This window comes from Labrus mixtus, chromosome 21, assembly GCF_963584025.1.
Source record: "Labrus mixtus chromosome 21, fLabMix1.1, whole genome shotgun sequence".
In the NCBI taxonomy this organism is placed as follows: Eukaryota; Metazoa; Chordata; class Actinopteri; order Labriformes; family Labridae; genus Labrus; species Labrus mixtus.
This window is the reverse complement of record NC_083632.1, coordinates 6,657,511-6,678,324: the sequence shown is the minus strand read 5'-3', so window position 1 is coordinate 6,678,324 and position 20,814 is coordinate 6,657,511. Positions and strand designations below refer to the sequence as shown.

The 20,814-nt window shown below is 41.8% G+C and overlaps 1 protein-coding gene across 3 annotated transcripts in view; it reads right to left on the bottom strand.

Annotated features, from left to right (window-relative positions):
- usp54b (ubiquitin specific peptidase 54b) overlaps nucleotides 1–20,814 on the bottom strand; it is a 62,981-nt gene that overhangs the window by 27,587 nt on the left and 14,580 nt on the right. For all 3 annotated transcript variants that reach the window (XR_009665914.1, XM_061028011.1, XM_061028012.1), the window contains 3 exons: nucleotides 11,985–12,077; nucleotides 2,639–2,773; nucleotides 159–272 (listed from right to left, as the gene is read on the bottom strand). Coding sequence is in view for 2 of the 3 variants with exons in the window: in XM_061028011.1 (XP_060883994.1) it covers nucleotides 159–272; nucleotides 2,639–2,773; nucleotides 11,985–12,077 (342 nt within the window). In the remaining variant the exon portion in view is untranslated. The remainder of the gene's footprint in view (nucleotides 1–158; nucleotides 273–2,638; nucleotides 2,774–11,984; nucleotides 12,078–20,814) is intronic.

The following is a 20,814-nucleotide window of genomic DNA, read 5'->3' as shown; positions in this document are numbered from 1 at the left end:
ATTTTGGAATCTGTGCGTCAGCCAATGTCAACCCAATTTTCTTAACATTTTCCTCAAAGTTGTTTTTAGGTAGCAAAAAAACCTAATTCACAAAGTCAGAAGGCTGCTGTGGATTTGGATTTTCGAGGGGCTCTTAAAGGGACAGTAGCGTGTCTTACCTGTTCAAACAGAGTCATGGCAAACTTCTGGTGTGGTATGCAGTGTTTGGCCGTGCAGATGTCCTCTCTGCTCTCGGCACTGATGTGGAAGTGGATACGCATCAAGAGGTTCTCCTGAGAAACGAGCAGCGGAAAAAACCTATTAACGTGTTTGTTTGTGTGCTAAGTTGGTACACGTGCATGTTTGTATTGTATGCGCATGTACAGTGTGTTTGTGTTTGTGTGTGTGTGTGTGTGTGTGTGTGTGTGTGTGTGTGTGTGTGAATGTTTGATTGTTCCTCTCTGTTGGTGCACTTGTTAATCCGACCGTGGGAGCAGCATCTATATTTCATAAGAAGCCGACGGATTCCCTGACTGAACACATTTACTACCAATCGATCAGACAGAGGCTCGCATGCACACACATAAAACACACACGCAGACACACACGCACACACACACACACACACACACACACACACACACACACACACACACACACACACACACACACACACACACACTGTGGAGGTCTCTAAGGCAGAAAGAAAAAGTGGCAGAGAGAGAAAGAGAGAGAGACACTGAGAGTGGAGGAGAGCTGAAGAGAGGAGTGTAGAGACATTTCAATAATAAAACCTGTGACTAATGACATTCTCCTTTCTTAATTTTCTCCTTCGATAATTGATAAAGTTCACTCCAAACTGAGACAGTCACGATTTTTAAAATGCAGCACTCTCATTGTTGGAAAAAAACTGATGTGAAGCCCTGTGCTTCAAATTCCAAAGATATGATCAGAAGAAGAAATCATCTTTATAAAAGGCTGGGAAAGAACTGGATGTCAAAATACATCAATAGTGTTTTGTTTTTTGCATCAATAAAGATAAATGAATAGAATAGAAAGAATCTTTTTTCTGCCATTCAGCAATAAAGACTGTATAGAGCCGGATCCAGCTGAGCGACGTTTTTTGAAATCATTAATCTGCAACATGAGTCACTGAAGATGAGCGACATCGTGACTGCCTTCTGGCTAAAGCTGAAGCAGAGTGCGAGCAGATTGTCTTGTAAAAACTCTGACACTTTTTACAAATCTTTATCAAATTTAACACTCAAGGAATCACAGAAGAGTCAGGCAAGAAAAAGAAAAAGTCAAACTATAAAACTTTAATGAGCCAGTTAGGCTCATCTCTCTGCAGCAGAATAAAAATTTACACCAAAGCATCTGTCCAACATAAAGTGAAGAAACCCCCATTTGGTGCTTTTCAAAGCTTTTTAAAGTGTTTAACTTTATTTAAACCATCTTAAAAAAGGAGGCGTTGTACGGCAGTTTAAGTGCTACATGTATGTGTTGTGCTGTGAGATCTTTTTGATCTTTTTTGGACTTCATCTCTGTTTAAAAATCTCCAAATGCTTTTTTTTTTATACAAACTTTCAGTTTTCTTTCTTTCTGCTTCTTTGATACTGAGCTGTTTAAGTGGATCGAGTCATAACTTTTATTTTTAAAAGGTTTACATTTTAATTTGAGTTTATTCAAGGACAGCCTGCTAGTGTAATGCAACAATACTCAAATGAAATGCTATTTGACTGGGTGAATAAATCTACAAATGTTGGCGCATATCTGTGAGAAAATTAGCCGATACCGATAGTCACTTGATATCCTAATACTGGCTACCAGATTTATCGGTCAGGTTCTAGTTCTGATATCGTGGCGACAAAAATATAAGTCCTAGGCACCCAATATTGGGTCATTTCTTGTTATTAATGACCTGAAATGGCAAGCCAATTCCTGGACACTGTCTAATTTGCATAAATACATTCAAGGCAATGTTTTGGTACCAATGTATCTGTTTCAATTTAGACAGCGTCACCTCCTCTGTTCTGTGTCAAAAATGTCACTTGATTCTAAAAGGACTTGAAAAACGTCAGTATTTGCCCACCTTTGAATATGAATGGCAAATATGACTGAAGATCTGGAAGTTTTCCTGTTCTTCTCGATAGTATGGATCATTGAAAACAGAGATTGTATCGGTTTAAAACAAGTTGCATCAGAAACTATCTTACAAGTGGAACCTTTGACAAGCTTAGTCTAGTGCCCTACATGACAAATTACCAAGTGTGCTAGGCTACTTCCCTTGGGGTTAAAGTAGTGTGTGAGCTCTCTGTTCGTTCAAAGTTACAGAAGGTTGAACATGGCAAGGATCACCCTCACATCGTCACACAGAGTAACAAACCAAGAAATGAAAAATGCAGCAACATGAAGAGAAGAAAGAAAAAGAAAAAGTTGAACATATCGCACACAAAGATTCTCTGAGGGCTGCCGTGTTGGATATCTTCTTAACCCTGAAGATCTCTGAATCACACACACACACTCATTCAAACCTTAAGGCAAGTCCTGAACACTCCAGTGAGTTTGAGTGTGTGTGTCTGTGTGTGTACGTGTGTGTGTGTGTGTCTGTGTCTGTGTGTGTGTGTGTGTGTGCAGCCATCTTGCTTCTCATACTCACGAAGCACTCTGCAGCGTCGTCCATGATACCCAGCTGAAAGCGTTGTTCGTCTTGGAAAGTCTTGGCCAAAGCGCTCCGCAGTGCATCTGATGGTAACACACGCTCGCTGCTGAACTGGAACTGAGCAAAGATACTCTGCAAACACACACACACACACACACACACACACACACACACACACACACACACACGGAAATCCATTAGTTCTTCACTTCAATGCTACAAATATACACACTGCCATAAATTCTTTTACTCCTGCATTCTTGTAGAGGAAACTCACATTATGTGTGTCCGCGCACACACGTATACATCCATGTGTCTGTGTGTGTGTGTGTGTGTGTGTGTGTGTGTGTGTGTGTGTGTGTGTGTGTGTGTGTGTGTGTGTGTGTGTGTATTTATGACTTCATTTCTCTGCGACTGAAAGGAAAGCCTGTGAAAGCTGTATATCAGCATCATGTTCCGTCAACTGACCCATAAAACAGAAACAGTGGAACTAGTTGTCAGAGTGTCAGGAACCAAAGTGCTGCTCGACAAACGCAGACCGGACTAAAACAAACGCCGCAGCAGAGCCTCGCGGCGCTGCTGGCCTCAATATCACAGCGTATCAATAATAAATGGCATTTGTAGTGCACTTTCATTCGACAAAAAAATAAAAAAAACAGCTCTTATAGTGCTTTGTAGCGGTAAAACAGAAAACAGAATCAAACTGTTGCAGGGGTCAGAGAGAAAGATAGGCCAGTGAAATGTGATCCCAGGGCAGAGCTCTAAAGAGGCTAAAGAGGAGGATCAGTCCGTGTGGAGAGGACGCAGACGTTAATACTCATTATCTAGATACTCCACTCGTGTGTGCAGCTGTGCAGGGTTGATGGGGTCATATTTCTGATCCTGATTTTGGTCATATTTGGTCATATTTGTTGCTCCCAGCAGGAAGTATATCCTAACAGTTACACAACACCTGATAATAACATTTGAAGAAAGTTAAACGCACAGTGGGTAAAATCCGCCGCCAGGGGGCGCTCAACCAAAACAATAACAAAAGATGACGTCGAAGCTAGCGGGGAATCATGGGAGTCCTCTCTGCTACTGGCAGAACACATTAAAACGCATCTTTAAGAGTAGATGTCCAGTCTGTCGCAATTTAGCATCAGTAACTCAAACCAAAAAACATTCACTGCGACGTAACGTGGTTATCTGTACATTTTGTGATAGCTAAATAACCTGCTAGCGAAACTATCCACTCGCATTCGGGGGCCAAGGGGTGGGAAACATTACCATGGTAACAGGGAGCTCCACCAATCAGACATTGCTCTGACGTTCAATGATCGTGGGTCGTGTAGTTCTTTTCCCAGATATCGGGAATAAAGCATGTTTTTCTTAAAACAAGGTAGAACGATTTTCTAACTGTGACTCAAGAAACGTCTACTTTTCTCCAACAATTCCCACAAGAACTCACAATGAATAAAACTCGCTTGAATAAAGGTTCAATCCCCGACCCTTAAGAGTTAAAACTATCCCACAAATATTTGACGTGACAAGTTTTGCTGTAGCTTGTAGGATACGATGTTGAAAAAGCCTGGACTGTTTATTCCCCAGTTTGTAACTTTTACATCAGAAGGAAGTCCACTGAAAATACTTTGATCTTTATTCTGATGCAGAAGACTTTTTAAAAAAAAGATTTTCTTGTGTAAATGATTCATTTCAATCACTGACAGATCATTTTGTTAACTTGATGAAGGTTTGAGCTCTTTTAAGTGTTTTCTAGTCGTTGTTTTTGTCATACATAGTGGAGGTGGTTTCAATAGCAGCAGCTGTAGTTATAGTGCCGGGAAAAGTATTAGCAGTCGTACCAGACGACAGATGTACTTGAGTAGGGGTTATTTAAGTCGAGACGTGAGTGCAGAAAAGTTGCATCCAGTTCAAGCAGAGTCCATTAGAGTGAAACCTGACTGAGTCTGGACTGAGGAGAGCAACAGACGTCCGAGAGGGCTGAGATAAAAGCAGAGACTCTCTCCACATCGCCGACGGATAAAAATGACCTCGTTTTTTTTGGTTGTAAGACTCCTCGGCCACACACAAAAAAAAAACAAAAAAAAAAAACAAGCCACTATTTCTGACCAACTGTTAAACAGCCCAAACCAGACATAAACTCAAGCCTGTCTGACATGGCAGAGCGCTGCTGGTTGTTGCTCTGCTGGTTTTCTGCTCCAGTGGTGATTCGATCACTGGAAACCAGCAGGTGCTCTGTGACCTCCAGAATGAGAAACAGGGTATTATCTGTCAGAGGTATTTTTAGAAAATCACATTTCAAAAGCACACATATCTTGTTTGTTTCCACACTTGCCGGGGTTCTTTCACGTAGCTGCAGAGCTTATGATTCATTGGAGCATTAGGGCTGACCTTCTCTGTAATACTCTTTTTGTAGAGGTTTTAATGAAATGAAAAGTTTATGAGTTATTAATCAAATCTAACAAAACATTTTGTTGCTCACGACGATGTCAAAAGACAAAATGATGTGAGAGGCTTACTGAACAAGCATGAAGGAAAAAGTGCATATTGGCGTCATTAAAGGGATACTTCACCCGTTGAAACATGAATCTGTATCGACATCGGGTCATACATGTAGAAATGTGAAATACATTTTGAAGCTGGTGCCTTCTTGGCCAAGAAAAGGCAGAATGTGTCTTTTTGGCTCATGTGGATGAAAGACACCAAATCCCAGAATGCACAGCACCGCAGGCCACTCCCACTAAGGTCCTCTAGTTCAGAATCAGAATCAGAAATACTTTTATTAATCCCAGAGGGACATTCGATTGTTACAGTTTCACACAAGACCGGCCTGTCGGCAGCAGCCGTCTCGCCGCTATATTTATATTTTTTCGCCATTATCAGCTTTCTCCATAGAGCCTGTTAGCATAGCTTCCAGGCAATATGGCGGACGTTAAGTTTCGATTCTGGGAGTGAATTCCCACCCACTGATCTGTGATTGGTCTGTAGCTTCAGTGGTCGAAATCATGAGGAACTAGCGTTGTAGTTTCACCCTGCTAACCGCAAAATCGTCATTTTGCGTCACTGGAAGCTCCTTTTCAGACTCAGAAATACAAAGATTTCCCATCTCAGGGGAAAATGAGGGCGGGATGCACGACCATTCAGAAATACTACCAGGTTTCTATTGATACAAAGCTTAATGCAAATGGGTGAAGTATCTCTTTGACTGGATTTTCACTTGCCAAAAGCTAACAACTACATTACCCACAATGCAGCTAAACTTAAAGCGTTCCTTAGTTTAAAGTTTTTTGATCTGCCAAATATATTTCAATAAAGCATTATCTGAGTATTATTACATCATTAATGATGATGACTCATCCTGCACTCAGGGGCATTTCCAACATTTTCACCAAGTCAAAAGCTCTGTTGAAGCTAATGATCCAATCAAGTTCATCCCAATGTTAAGCCCCGCCTTCTTTCTTGTGATTGGCTCTATCCTGTTTCAGTAGGAAATACGTCAAGACACGGCAGTTACAGATACTCTCAAAGTTCTGTTTTATGGGGAATTCAAACGGCGAGCCTCTAAAAGAGATGACAAAGAGATGACAAAGAGATGACAAAGGTCTACAGTAAAGCCTCCGCCTGAAATGTGTTTAATTCCTAAACTTGTAGGCTCAGGATTCAGCAGATGTTTACTCAATTGACATAACTTGAGGCAATTAATCAGATACCAGGCGTCTCTTTCTAGACCAATAAAAATGTTTTATTGGTTTTACTAAAGCAGTACCATTTTCCAATGCCTGTGGATGAGTTATTGTGACGCTTCTATTTGTGGTGTGGTGCTCTGAATTTATAAAAAAAAAAATAACCCAACATCACCATCTTTCCCTGAATTAAACCAAGTTTGGGTCATTCATTACACACAAGCTATCCAGGAAATGTTATGTAGAAGACTAATAATGAGCCTGACTGTCAACACTAAGACCATTTTAGTCCACTTGATATATACTAAACCACAGTTGAAGTGCGCTAGGAAACGGTCACTGTGGACCATATAGTGGGCAGTAACTAACTTCTGGACCCAGCTCATGGTTTTCGATGGTGTACAGTTAAGACTATAGAAACTGTACAAAACATGGACGTAGTCTCAGTGACACCCATTGGTTTCTTCTGAGGTTGTCTTGAAGCCAAACGATGGCAGTTGCCATATTGGAAATCAGATCTAACCTATGATCCTACTAGAAACAGGGAAAAACAAAAAAAGGTGGAGCTGAGGCCGGCCTACAACTTACCCACCTGTCAGTCAACCCAGCCCCGCCCCTTATCATGCATTACTATGCAAAACTCTGAGCTTAAACATAACCAAATGGATTCGTCATGATGGCCATTTTAAGATTGGACCTAATGGGGTTTTCCTTGGCATTTGGAGCCGGCCTCTAGTGGACACAGGCGCTGACATATTCTTGCTTTTCCACTTTGTCTTTATTCAACACTGGAGGTTGCCAATTCAGTGGCGGTTCTAGACCACTTTTACTGAGGGGGTCAAACTGGGGCCAGTCGAACCCAGGTGAAAAATAGACAAAGATGATCGCTTTAAAAAATATATATATTATACCAAATAATAGCGCACATCATTAAATACAACAACATAAAATATCATGATTTATGATGTGATGTGAGTCCGGTTGTTGAGTCAAATACTGTGTATGTGTTATTAGGGGGGCTCTTCCTTTTGGAGGGGTGGCCACAGGGGGGACCAAGCTTAGTGTTACAGGGGCACTGGCCCCTGTTGGCCCCCGGCCTAGAACCGCCCATGTGCCAATTGGTAAAAACCCGAGACGAACGCAGCAAGCAGCGTAGAACCACCACACTCTACTTTTTGAACCCTAAACTAGCCACCTTGAACTCTCTGTGCAGAACATGATGAAGAAGATGTCACAAAGTCTGGACTGAAAGAAAAACCCTTCACCCATCTAAATACAGTCACAAAGAAGTGTTGTGAATATGTTTGAAGGTTGAAGCACCTGTTGAGGCTGCATTGACTGAAGCTCTACTACAGAACATGAGCTTAAGTTCATGATGAGTTAAAGAGTGCTAAAAATAGTCTCTGAATCCATCTGTGGGGAAACTCAGACAAGCAACAGTTCATCTAATTCATTAATTGGCAAAGACATGATGATTTTATTTTCTTTATTTGATCATTTGAAATCCATAGTTAACATTTTGGAAGCAATAAAATGGCTGTGATCACATTGAGTGAAAATGTTATAAAACAATGGGCCTCGGTGTGTGAGAGTGGCTGAGTGTGTGCAGGCTGAGAGCTGGCAATGGGAAAGGTAATGCAGTCCTACTGATGGGAGTACATTGTGTGTGTGTGTGTGTGTGTGTGTGTGTGTGTGTGTGTGTCTGAGAGAGAGAGAGAGAGAGAGAGCGAGAGAGAGCGAAACAGAGAAAAGAGAAGAGGAAAAAGGAACGGTGTGAGCAATATGTGTGTGGGTGTGTGTGTCTTTTTGTGTGTGTCTTTGTGAGTATGTGAGTGTGTGTGTGTACTATGGTGGCTGTACTGACTGCAGCAATGCGCCAAGGAGAATGGAGGGGGAATATACCCTACAGAGGGAGGGAGGAGAGGAGAGGAGAGGAGGAGGAGGAGGAGGAAGAGGGGAGGAGAATAGGGAGGGATGAGGCAGAGTGAGTAAGAGAGGGTCTGATATATGTGTGAGAGAGTGTGTGTGTGTGTGTGTGTGTGTGTGTGTGTGTGTGTGTGTGTGTGTGTGTGTGTGTGTGTGTGTGAGTGTGTGTGCAGTGGTCTAAGCGTGAAGAGAGGAGCAATCTACGGCAACTCCCCCAATCATTCGTCATTCTTCTCTCCCACTTTCTTCTTCTTCTTCTTCTTCTCCCTTTCTTTTCCTTGCGTGTTTGTGTTTGTGTGTTTGTGTGTGTGTGTGTGTGTGTGTGTGTGTGTGTGTGTGTGTGTGTGTGTGTGAGTGCTGTTGAGAGAGAGATAAAGTGTTGCAGTGATTTCTAGAGGGATAGCCACAGGCAGCCTCTCAACTTATGTTTACTACAAGGCCGAGCGTCTTTATCTGCTGCAGTTAAACAAAAAAATCTCACACACAATTCCCCCCCCCCCCCCCCCCCAAAATAAAAGCACCAATAATCATCACTTATCTCCTCGCCGCTCTGAAATGGATGTTTTTAAAAACGCAGTTAAAGTTCATTTGCTGCCTGTCTTGCTCAGTTATTCAGAGACTTTAATCTTTGTTGCCGCGGGGACCGCAGCTACAATCGCACTGTAACAAAATAAAACACTACATCCTGTTGGTTTCTGACAAAGGAGAGGCGGTGACACGATGCTTAATGAAAAGTGACAGCAAAATGTGAACACTTAACACGTCGACAATACCTTTGATTTGTACGCCCACACCTGACTCGCACACAACACGAGCACAAGCCAGTGTGTGTGTGCGTGTGTGTGTGTGTTTGGAGCCTCCCAGCATGGTTAGGAAGATTTGCGAGCATCTCAAGGTGCATGTGTGTAACCGCCTAACGTGTGCGGCATGCAAGTAAGATTTGTATGCATGTGTAGGTGTGTGTGTTTGTGTGTGTGTGTGTGTGTGTGTGTGTAGCATCCCAGCGTGGGCTCTGCTAGCTCAGCGCTTTCAGTCAGCCAATTAATTACAGGGAAGCGCAGGAGACAGAACAGCGTGTAGAACACACACATCGCCGCTGCTACACACACACACACACACGCACACAAGAGTGCACACACTACTACACTTAAGCACATTACACACAACACTTCCCTTCGCTCAGACACATATTTGTCATCATCGATGCAACAAATGGTTCGAGCAGAGCTGCATACGGCTTGCTCATTATGAGGGATTCATGGTGTTACAGATCCACAGCTCCGGTTTGGTTTCTTCCTTTCTGCAGCTGCTGGAACACAACACGGTGATTCAATCTCAGACTTGTCTTCTAAAGAGGTTCAAAGTGCTGTTTCTTATTCATAGGCAGCTCTTTACAGGGAAAAAGTGCCTGCTGCATGGTACCAAGCAGAACCAGCTTTTTACACAAAAGCAGACGACGAAGAAGAACAAGCAACAGCAAAGAGGGAAACAAAAGTCCTGCTTTGAAATGTTTCAGAGTAAACAAATAAATATCTAAATTACTTCAAATGAAGGTACCAGAAGAAGTTCAAACTTTAGGCCGCTGTTATAGCATGTGGTTTAACCTCAGGATTATATGAATGTGTTCAAGATGAGGGCTTTAATCTTGAATTAATAAATGCCTAAATATTAAAAGCAGGGTTGGTCATTTTCTCCAGATATACTTTTTAAGATCTTGGTTGAAATTGTCTCGGCCTCCTGACAAACATTCACGAGCTCTGAAAAGGGAACAAAGAAAATCTGTCATCTGAAGCAGTTGTAAGCGTGTAAAAGCTTTGGCCAATGTCTGCCACGAGGTACCAATCTGATGAACCAATCACACGCCTCCCTGTCTCCCTGCACCCACACTCAAAGCATGAGCTGAGGTCCGCTTGTGGACCAATGGCGCCTGTGCATGTAAGTGAGGGGCGCGTGGTTTTTGAGGGAGCACAGGGAGGATGCTACTTTCAAAATCATGATCGTGTTGGAAAATGACGAACCCTGCCTTTAACGGACAAAGCCTGAGTGAGCCTGAGCCTGGAAATGCTGTCTGAACCTAACTGTCAGTCAACCTATCAACAGGTTTGAAAGCTGGAGCTGAGGCGGGTTTAAAGACAAACCGTTAAATCACGCCCGCCCGTCAATCAGGTCAGCTACTCACCTTATTGTGAGTAACGCTTATCATTCATAAAATCAAAACGGATTAGCAAGAGGAAAGTTCACCCTCGGAGTGTGCAGATCGAGACATGAGCTAATCAGACCATTTTTTTGTTTTTGTACCAGGCTTTGAATATTTTAATTTCTGGCTTTTTTGAATGTGGTGTGTATGTGACTACTGGTGCATATGCACTCAGCCTCAAGTGGACACTCTAGGAACTGCAGGATTTTGGACTTCAGCACCCGGCTTTAATATTCAGCACCGGAGGTTACATGTTCTGGTGGTAGCTTATGGGTTATCAAATATGTTTTTTTTTGTTATTTTACTTTAAATGTGGCTCGATGTCAGTCTGGATTTTCAGTGTAGATTTTTTTTTTTTGTTTTGTTTTTTTGCGAAACTTTAAGGAGGCGCTGAAATGGCAATTTTTCCGATTCTCAAGCAATAAAACATCCCCGAGCATGTCTTCACAGGAAAATGGCTGCTGTGTGAATATAGTTGTTTTTACTTTTCATGGTAGTAGGTATCATCGTCTTACACTTTTTAAATTACTGTCAAACAGCCCTAATTATCGTTTTGGACCTTTTCTTTATTTCCAATTCTTAGTGGGACAACTTTATTCTCATTTTAAAGTGACTGTTGGGATTGCAGCAAATTTTCCTCCTTTTTAGATTCATTCTAGGTTATAACATACAGTGGGAGAGAGTGGCTGTGTTCTTTAGGAGACAAGTTGTGCCTGCGACAGGGTAAGCAAACGTCCAGGAAGGAAACATGAGTGAATAGGAGACAAAAGACAGATTGAGTTTCTATCAGGTTTCAAGTGTGCAGTCTTTAGGTGTCATGTTGGTTTAGCCGTCCAATGAAAACGCTGAAATGTGCTGGAGGAACAGAAAAACAATACGGCAGTATACAGATGTCCTAAACAGATTTCCCTGGCTACTTCATGATGACTCCTCATACTGGAGCTGACGACATTAATAAAGGCAACGTGAACAGAAGAAGGTGAAAGCGGGTTATGAGAAGAAGAAGAAGGAGACAGCAGGACAATGTCCGACGGCCATGAAAAGACGATAAAGGATCAATTGTGATATGAAATGAATACATTAATCCTGCACTTATATTATTATATTCTTCAGTCCATCAGATATTACATGATCTTCTAGCAATCTATCAATAACTGCAGAACCATGATGTAATCTCTATCGTGGGCCTCGTATCGCATATCATATCGTATCATTACCCTGAGGTTCCCAACCACAGTCAACCAAGAGGGAGGCACTCAAACAAAGAACTTCATTTCACTTCTGACATCACATTTTTGAGAGTGATCTGTGTGTGTGTGTGTGTGTGTGTGTGTGTGTGTGTGTGTGTGTGTGTGTGTGTGTGTGTGTGTGTGTGTGTGAAAAGAAAACGTAAAGGAAAAGCTAAGTTAACCACCATGTCTGCAGAGAAAAGCAGCGAAACAGAGAACAGCAGCAGACGGAGGAAAAATGGAGTCCTGGTGCTGTCAAGAAATCGGTGAGTCATTAGGGGACAAAGGGAGAGTTTTATGTTTACCTTCAACGCGCAGAAGATACACGAGTCCTCCATACACTTGTGTGTGGTCAACTGTCGGAAGCTTCTGCGGAAGATGTCGAGATGCCACAGTACCTGAGAGACAAACAGGAAAAAAATGAAATGTAAGCAGTTGGATCAATGTCTGAGATTTAAAGTGGAATATACTGTGTATCTTATTCAGCCATATAAATATATTTTTTTCTGTCTCAGGTCCCAGTGGATCTGAAGCCTATTCTTCTCTTCATTTCTCTTTGTTGTTGCACCGTCTCTTTCTTTGCCCATTTTTCTCCCTTTGTCTCTCCGAGCAGGTTGTTATTTTTTTGTGTTTCCGCCCTGTGTTTGAGTTGTCATCTGCTGTGTCTGGCAGAGAACAGGGGACATTTCCAGGATCTACTTTTAAGGGGAATTTCTGGACCCTCTGAACACGGGCCCTGTTTATAATTATTTTGGGATCTTACCGACTTGAGGGAACAAAAAGTTTGGAACTACCCGGGTGGATCACTTCCCGGGGCAGCTGTCAATGAGACATGAAGCGAGGCGAGATACTGAATCCCAAATACCCCTGAAGACAAAGCCTTAAATGTGTACGATAATGAGGACTTTTGCATCGCATAACAATGTGTATGTGAAGGGTTGGATGTAGACATGTTGTTACAAACACCTTGACTGGTTAGAAGACAATTCAAGCAATTAAATACATGATCAATTCACATTGGATTCACCCATTTGAAAGCCCTGTTTATTACACAATGACGCTAAGAGTTTATGTCATTACAGCTGGTTGCTATAGTGACACAACAGGGCGGCAGTAACTCAGCCTGTAGGGACTTTGGTTGGGAACTGGAGGGTCACCAGTTCAAGTCCTGGTGCGGGCCAAATCTGGAAGTTGGTCTGGTAGCTGTAGAGGTGCCAGGTCACTTACATGCACTGCCGAGGTGCCCCTGAGCAAGGCACCAAACCCCCTACCCACCAGCTCAGGAGTGCTCTCTGCAGCCCCCTCACTCTGACATCTCTCCATTAGTGCATGTCCACAGGATCGTGTTTGTGCATGAGTGTGCGTAGCATGTTCAACAGCAGAGTGTAAAATTGAATTTCCCCTAGTGGGATGAATAAAGAATATCTTCTTCTTCTTCTTCTTTTTCAAAGCAGTCATCGTGACTAACAGTAAATGACAGATGAAGTGCTATGAATGTTTAGAAGAAGACATTATTAAGGTATTAAAAACTGTGAACCTACAGTCCAGATACATTTCAATCTCTTGAGTTTGTGTAACTGTTGGCGCCCCCTGTGGGACAATGTGGGAGCTGTTATCTGATGTCCTGTCCTGAACATTGGTAAGGCGTGTTCTCATCTTTTTTTTTTACAGAGAAATCTCATCCCGCTTTCTTCAACAGTCCAATGTACAACTGGAAGTCTTCCAAGTGAAATGTAAACAAAGGCTGTTTCAGCATTGTGCTGTCAGCCTCTGCGTCTGACATCATCAACTCACTGGCAGCAGTTTCAGGCATGAAAACAACCGTATGAAACAGTCCGTCTTTATACTGATGTGAATCCCATTTGCTTTTGTTATTCCTAAAGATGCCTTCATAATCATTTTGAGTCTAATTCATAACAAGTCAAACCTCCTCACAGGAGCTCTTGGTGATAACATAATGGAGAATGTTTCTGTCAAAACGGACTCAGGTGTTGAGGGCTTTTTTTTTTTCACAAGAGCAAACAAGCAGAATGAAGCTCATTGACTCAGGTGCATAACAGTGTGTACCATTTTCTCTTGGTCGCATTCTGGGCTGAAACCGATGAAGGTTTTTTTTTTTTTTTTACTATTGGATGGGACAGCTGAAAGGAAACGTAGAGAAGAGAGAGGAAGGATAACGTGCTCCAAAAAGGTTGCAGATCAAAAGTTGAACAAGTGATAACGTCTTTGTATATGGGGCGCCGGCTTTACAGAGTGAGCGCCCGGTGAAGCTGCTCGCTTGTATTTCCTGTTCATAGAGGTTTAAAGTTCAACTTCAACTTCAGAAGACTGCTGCAGAGAGGCTCCCTCTGCTAGCTCTTCACTTTCCATCATGACTCAAATACTGCCAAGACAAGCCTAATCTATATTAGCTCTCTGTGTGGAGCTCTCTCGATTGGTCATGACTAATTGGCCTCGAGGAGAAACAACGCTGAAATATAAAAAAAAAAAAGTTGAAGGAAAGGAGAACGCAGCGTGAGGCCAAAAGGTTGGAGTTGAACAACCCGGAGCCACTGCGTCAAAGACTGTGACCTCTGACCTCTGGTGCAAACGCTCTAACCACTGAGCAGTCATATTAACGACTGACTTGTACATGTGAGGTTTACATTTCGCTTCCTGTAGCTTTAAAAACAGGATAGATTTGTTTTGCTGAATCTGGATCTAAAGACTTCCCTCAATCTGGGGGGGAGGAGGGGGGGGGAGGGGGGGGTGCAGAGAATCAGTTTTCCACAGCTTTGTGTGCTTTCCAGCCATTTGGAGCTAATTGGTTTTCCCAGCAGCTCCTGCTGAGTGTGTTTTCCACTTTGTATATTTTCAGCAACAAAAAGAGTGAGAGGCAGGACAGAAAAAAAAAAAAAAAAAATCATCCGGCGCAGAGCCCAAAGAAAAGGAGGAAGAACACTTAAAGAAACTAGTGGAGAAGTGGTCCGTGGAGGTAGACCTCTTACTGTCCTTCTCTCTCTCTCTCTCTCTCTCTCTCTCTCTCTCTTTCTCTCTGGTGCATAATTAGAGGGAAGAGCTCTCAGTACATCCATCCAGCATGCTGAAAGATAATATTGACACAACACTGTCCCTGAGGCTTCCACTCAGATCCACAGCACAGGACCACACACACAGAAACACACTTGCAGAATGCACAAGAAGCAGCACAAGATACACACACGCACAAAAACCAATATGTATGGCAACCTTAGTAACACAAGTCTGCACCATGTCTGTGTGTGTGCGTGAGTGTGTGTGTGTGTGTTAACTAGAGAGTGATAGGTGGAGGAAAGAGGGGGCGGAGGATGACGGACTGTATGCTGACGCTTGTGTATGTGCTCTACCTTTCCTCCCTCTCTGTTTTGCCCTCATCGCTTTCTCTCTCTCTCTCTCTCTTTCTCTCTTGTTTCTGTGGTCGTGATGAATCGGCTCCCTGCACAGCACTGCAGCAGCCACAAGGAGGGAGCACTCTCTCCATGCCCGGCTCTCTCTATCAGTATCTATCAATCTATCTATCTCTCTGCCTCTTTCCTCTGGGCACCTTACTTTATCTTTTTCTCCACTCTCTCTCTCTCTCTCTCTCTAGTGGTGTCATTGTCTCCCTCTCTCTTTCACTCAATCTATCTGCAGGAACGTCTCAAACAAAGGAAACAAAAGTAGAACTAACAGGCAAAGATACAAAAAAGTGATCAAATACAAAAGCAAAGAATGGCCTCATTGTGTTTCTTGGAAGTCATCTGATTGTCATTTTAATTTGAGCTACAGACAAATCCAACAAGTAGGACTATATTTTATTGACAATGGGAGTCTTTGAAAATGGGGTCCTGCCCCCCTGTAAGAGGTACTATATCTGTGTTTATTATCAAGACAAGGAAGTCAAGTTATTAAAATGTATAATCCATACCATTTTAAGAAAAACAAACTATTTATCAAACAATCCATGGTCTCTAGTTTTGGTATTATCCATTAATGATATTTACATCCAGTCACTTTCTCTTTGTATTTGTTGTGAGTGTTTGTTTCACATTAAAGTATTCGACTTTCAAAACACTGCTTTTATTTTGAAGAGGCAACAAGAAGTGCAACGCTTTAACCCGTGATTTGTAAAATACCTGCCTAACTTTTTCTTCAATCACTGCACCGACTTATCCAAAGTAAACGACAGGCCTGAAATGTCTGAAATGTTTAGGATTACGACTTTGACCGTGACGCCACGAGGGGCAGCTGTGAGTCTGTCGTCTATTAATCAAAAGGTTTTGATCTTCAGCTCCAGCAGTCCACAAGGCCAAGTGTCCTTGGGTAAGACCAAGTAGCAGCCTCCGGGGTAGAAAAATGAAGCTAATGTGGATGTGCAAAAAAAAAAAAAAAAGCGCAGTTCCTTGAGTGTCCACTTGAGGCTGGCTTCCAAAGCCCTGGAAGTCACATACACACCCATTGTCAAAAAAAAATATTCATTTCAAAGCAGAAATAAATGTTTACAGCCTGGTTCAAATAACACATTTGATTTGAATAGTTCTCGTGTTTATTCGCACACACTGAACAGGAGGTAAACATTTTTATGACTGATCCATTTTGATTTAAAAGGACAAGAGCTATGTATAGTTAGAGGAGTTACTGATATAAAACGTTGCAGCTGTTTGCTAGGATTTAAAGGTCCAGCCTTAACTCTAGCTCTTTGCCTGCTACTAGGTTGAAAGTTAGGAGAAAGCGTTTTCAATATGGCGACTGGCATCGATAGGCTTCAAAAGTCCGCTTCAGAAACCAGTGGGTGACGTCACTGAGACAACGTCCATGTTTTATACAGTCTGACAATGAACCCCACATGGCTCCTGGTGACATTAACATCGGCATGTCAATGGGATTAGTTAATACTGACTGACACTTTACATAACATCCTCTAACATCAGAGTAGGAAAGTGTGTTTGATGTGACATGTATGAAAAAGCCCTTTGAATGGTCAGAAGGCTTGGAAAGCGCTCTACAAGTACAGTCCATTTACACCAGACTATAGGATGGTTTATATCCACTCAGAACTGGAGAGGACTGGTTTCTGTGAGGCTCAACACAAAAAAAAAAAGAAGTCAGATACAGAAATACTTGTGCAGGACTAAAAGATAAACTCTCTTTTAACACTAAACATGTTTTAAAACAAGCAGCTCACTGTATAGGTGAATACAGCGATAATATTACAGTCACGTTAACACACACTCATTGTCTGCTGGTTGATTTCAACCCTCCATGACCTCATCCTCCTACTGTTTTTGAATCTTATTAACACCCGTGGCAAAGGCATATCTTCTCCAGGGCATTTTTCTGCATCACATTGGTAGTGCCGTAGTCATGGCAACAGTCAGTTTCTTAATTTTTCTTGCACTTGTGACCCCCGGTAAGCTGTCTGCCAGCTAACAGGTTTTCACAGCAGAAAAATGTTGACCTCAAAATCACACGAAATTAAAAATGACTCGGAATAAAGTGTCCCAGTGAGCCGAGGCGGTGGGACAGCGAGACGGCATGCACAAGAAGGACCCTATAACCAAAACATTAAATTACAGACAGCATTCGTTTTATCATTAACACCTCGCCTTCTGCATAACCAAATGTCTCAGAGTCCGGAAATTTGAAGGATTATTTGTCTTATTTTCTTCCAGTGCAGCAATTTTGTCTCCGTTTTTATCCCCATCTATGATTGTTTTCAAACCCCTGCTACGACTTTTATAATCTCTGAGTAGACATGCGGGCCTCTTACCCTGAAATCTTCCCTGTTCCTCAGTTGATACCACAAGTGTCAAAACTGTATGTTCTTCTTGCTAAATCCTGCACTGCTGCTCAGATTGATTGTAAATCACCGCCCAATCTGACTGATGGAGGAACAGTCCATGCACATCATGCTCCTGTATGCTCTAATGTAAGTGTGTCTCCTACAGGGACATTAATGCAGACCATCAGCAAAAGAAATTGAATAATCTATTTGGCAAAACAAACAAAAATGTCAATTAGCGTCGTCATCAGCTGCAGAGCGCACCTCACCTCTATCCTAGAAATTACATTTCTTTCATACTGAGCTGTTTACCCATTAACATTGTGATGAGAATGGCCTCCTGGATAATTCAGAAGTAAATGTTGTTTTAATTCACGTAGGGGGGGCTTCATTTGTGCACTAAACTGAAAGTCACAAAGACGGTGGGCGGGAAGCAAAATTTGACTCCAGAGATCAGGCTTCACATCCTGAGTCGTCAAAAGCACTTTGGGTTTAGCACAGATGTTGTTTCAGTTAAATATGGAGACACTTGATTGTCTTTTTCGACACTTCCAATACTTTTCAATACGCAGTGATTAACACGAAGCTGCTGCAGGCAAAAAGAGAGAGCAAAACAGTCGTCAAGTGAAATTCACAGGTCGGCAAATACCGACAATTCTCAAGTCATTTCAGCATTTCATTTTTATAGATGCTAACATTACACATGTCTCTGTGTAACCGGTCTTAATAGTGCAAATACATTGATTATGTTTCTGTACTGGTGTCAATGTTTTTGTGCATGTTAGACAGTGTGAAGGAGGTTTATTTGATCATTACAAGCGAGATATTTCTTAACTTGGGTTGCCTAGGACAACTGGTTCTCAACTGCTGGGTCGGGACCCAATCAGTGTCGCGAATGTGCGCCTGGAAAAAAAAAACGTTTTCTTGCTTCAGAGACATGTTTTGTAACGACTGAGATCTAAACTGCCTCATTTTTTAGTAAATAAATTTGATTGGTCGAAAAAATAATCCAAATTTTTGGCTCGCATTTTTTAACGGAGGAGTTGGAGGTGGGTCCTGAGGACAGACAAGTTGTGAACCACTGGCCTAGGACGGACGTTCCAAACCTCCATATAGCGTTAGCCTCCGGCCCCCGGTAGCAAAATGTCTTTAGCTTCTTGTACATTACGATGGCAAATATCAAAAATGAAACGTTCAGATTGTTAATGTTTTATCATTTTTACTTTCATTTAATAATCTAGTTATTCATTTATTGCATTTTTTTTCTCAACAGTTTTTTGTCATTACTCTTCCAGCCATTATCAACAGATGTTTGTTCTTAGTTTCTTATCAAAGTTTAAAATTGTGGTATCCCTGGCAACACTGGAGCAAAACCTTTAGGAGCTTTAATCTCTGCAGACTTTCCCAAATAAAACCAAAACCATGATATTTTACTACTTTGACTGAGTTCTGCCAGCATCTAGACATTGTTATAAAAAGTGACAGTCTATTATTAAGAAGTATTGAGTAGAGGGGGTGGAGTTGGATAATGTGTGACCTGCCTGATACATGAAACAAGACTTCTTCATTATGTTCATCACAGTGAAGGTCGTGTTTGGCATCTTTCGAAACACGGTTTTGTTTAAAGGTAAGTCGTTTATAATGTCATGCTGTGAGAGCCCTGCAGCTAGAAACATGCAAACACTGTGAATGAACTCCCATGAAGTCAGGGGAGGAAAATGACTGCTAGCTGACTGTTTTCTGTCATTTTTAGCTTCTTTGAAATAGCAGGCATCAAAGTGTTGTATCTTTGGGTCTCTGTTGCTTTATAATATATTTCAGACTTGTATTAACTCTCTTCTTTCTTTCTTCTTTCTATGTTCTGTAGTGTGATTTTGTATATCATGCGCTAAAACCCAAGTCAATCCAATCCAAAGCAACGTCTTATAAACGTTCTTTGACCTCATCCGGTTATGTACGAACAGATTATTAGATTATTAGATCATGTTTAACTGCCCTTAAACTTCTCATCTAGAAGCTTTTCATTACGCAGCACTCAACAAAAACTGGATATTTCTAATTATCTTCTATTTCATACTTTCTTTCCACTGATAAACTCACACAAACACACAAACACACAAACACACAAATACAGTTACAGTTTAATAAGTGCATCCATGTGTTTCTGCTTCGTCAAAGCCCCCGACTCCATAACTCCTTCCGCTGTTTTATCTGTACCTCCATTACACAGTGAAAAGTTGCTGAGCATGCACACACACACACACACACACACACACACACACACACACACACTTTGAATCTCATTAAAATGCACACATCCAAACAGACAAACTATTGTTTCTGTTTGTGCTGCTGGTGCAACCCTGCAGCTTCACTGCAGCAGTGGGGGGTTAATTGCCGTGCCCAAGGGGCCCTCAGGGGCCAGGAAGCAGCAGAGAGTATTTCAGTCTCTTATCGCGAATGAGGAGAAAAGGCTTTTTAATGAACTGACAGCTGTAGATTCACAAAATTCATAAATTACAAATATTTGATGATTTTCTTCAGACATTTCAAGATACCCCACAGGGATTCTTTTTTTTTTATAAACAATCAGACGATGTGCATTGACACAGTTTAAGATTGCAGTGACTAAGTGGAGGAAATACATTAAAATTAAATATGATTTCTGGCTGCAACTAGAGATGCTTCAAAGCCATTTTTCCTTCCTTATACTGATTTTCAAATCAGACGTACGTTTTGGCTGATAGCGAGTATCCTAATGCTGCATGTAGGAGCTGCATTCAAGCATCATGTTTGCAGTGTTTGGTGGATTTCTTCCTGCATTGTATGAGTCAGGTGTTTCTCCACTAGTCTATTTGTCAGTGTGCATGGCACATCTGGCAGGGAGACGGGTCACAGCGCATGCTGTCATTGACCAGCAGAGTAGTGTTAATGATAGTCCTTTGCATTAAAGAGTTTGAGCACATTTGAGCCACTGCAGATGTTTCTTTTTTCTAACAAACCACAAGCAGCTTTAAACATCAAATCTCACTGGATTTATTCCTCGGATAAAGTCCGCTCGTGCGTAATGAACTGTGCCTGTACTTTCCCTGTGGTAAAGACTAGAGGATACTGGAGAGCTATACTACTTACCTGGTATTAATGAGAACGTATTGCTATGCTCTTGCTCAGTACACTGAAGGAATCCTGACCTAAAAACAAGAAACAAGCTAAGTCAAGGTAACCAGCAGCTTGTGGAGTCTCCTGATCTCATTTGTCAAGTAAAGAGTGACTCAGAGTGTGACTTTATTTTCTGTCTTACCATTTAACATAATAATTAAAGCTCCTGTAAGGAAATTCTCCATTTATGCTGATTT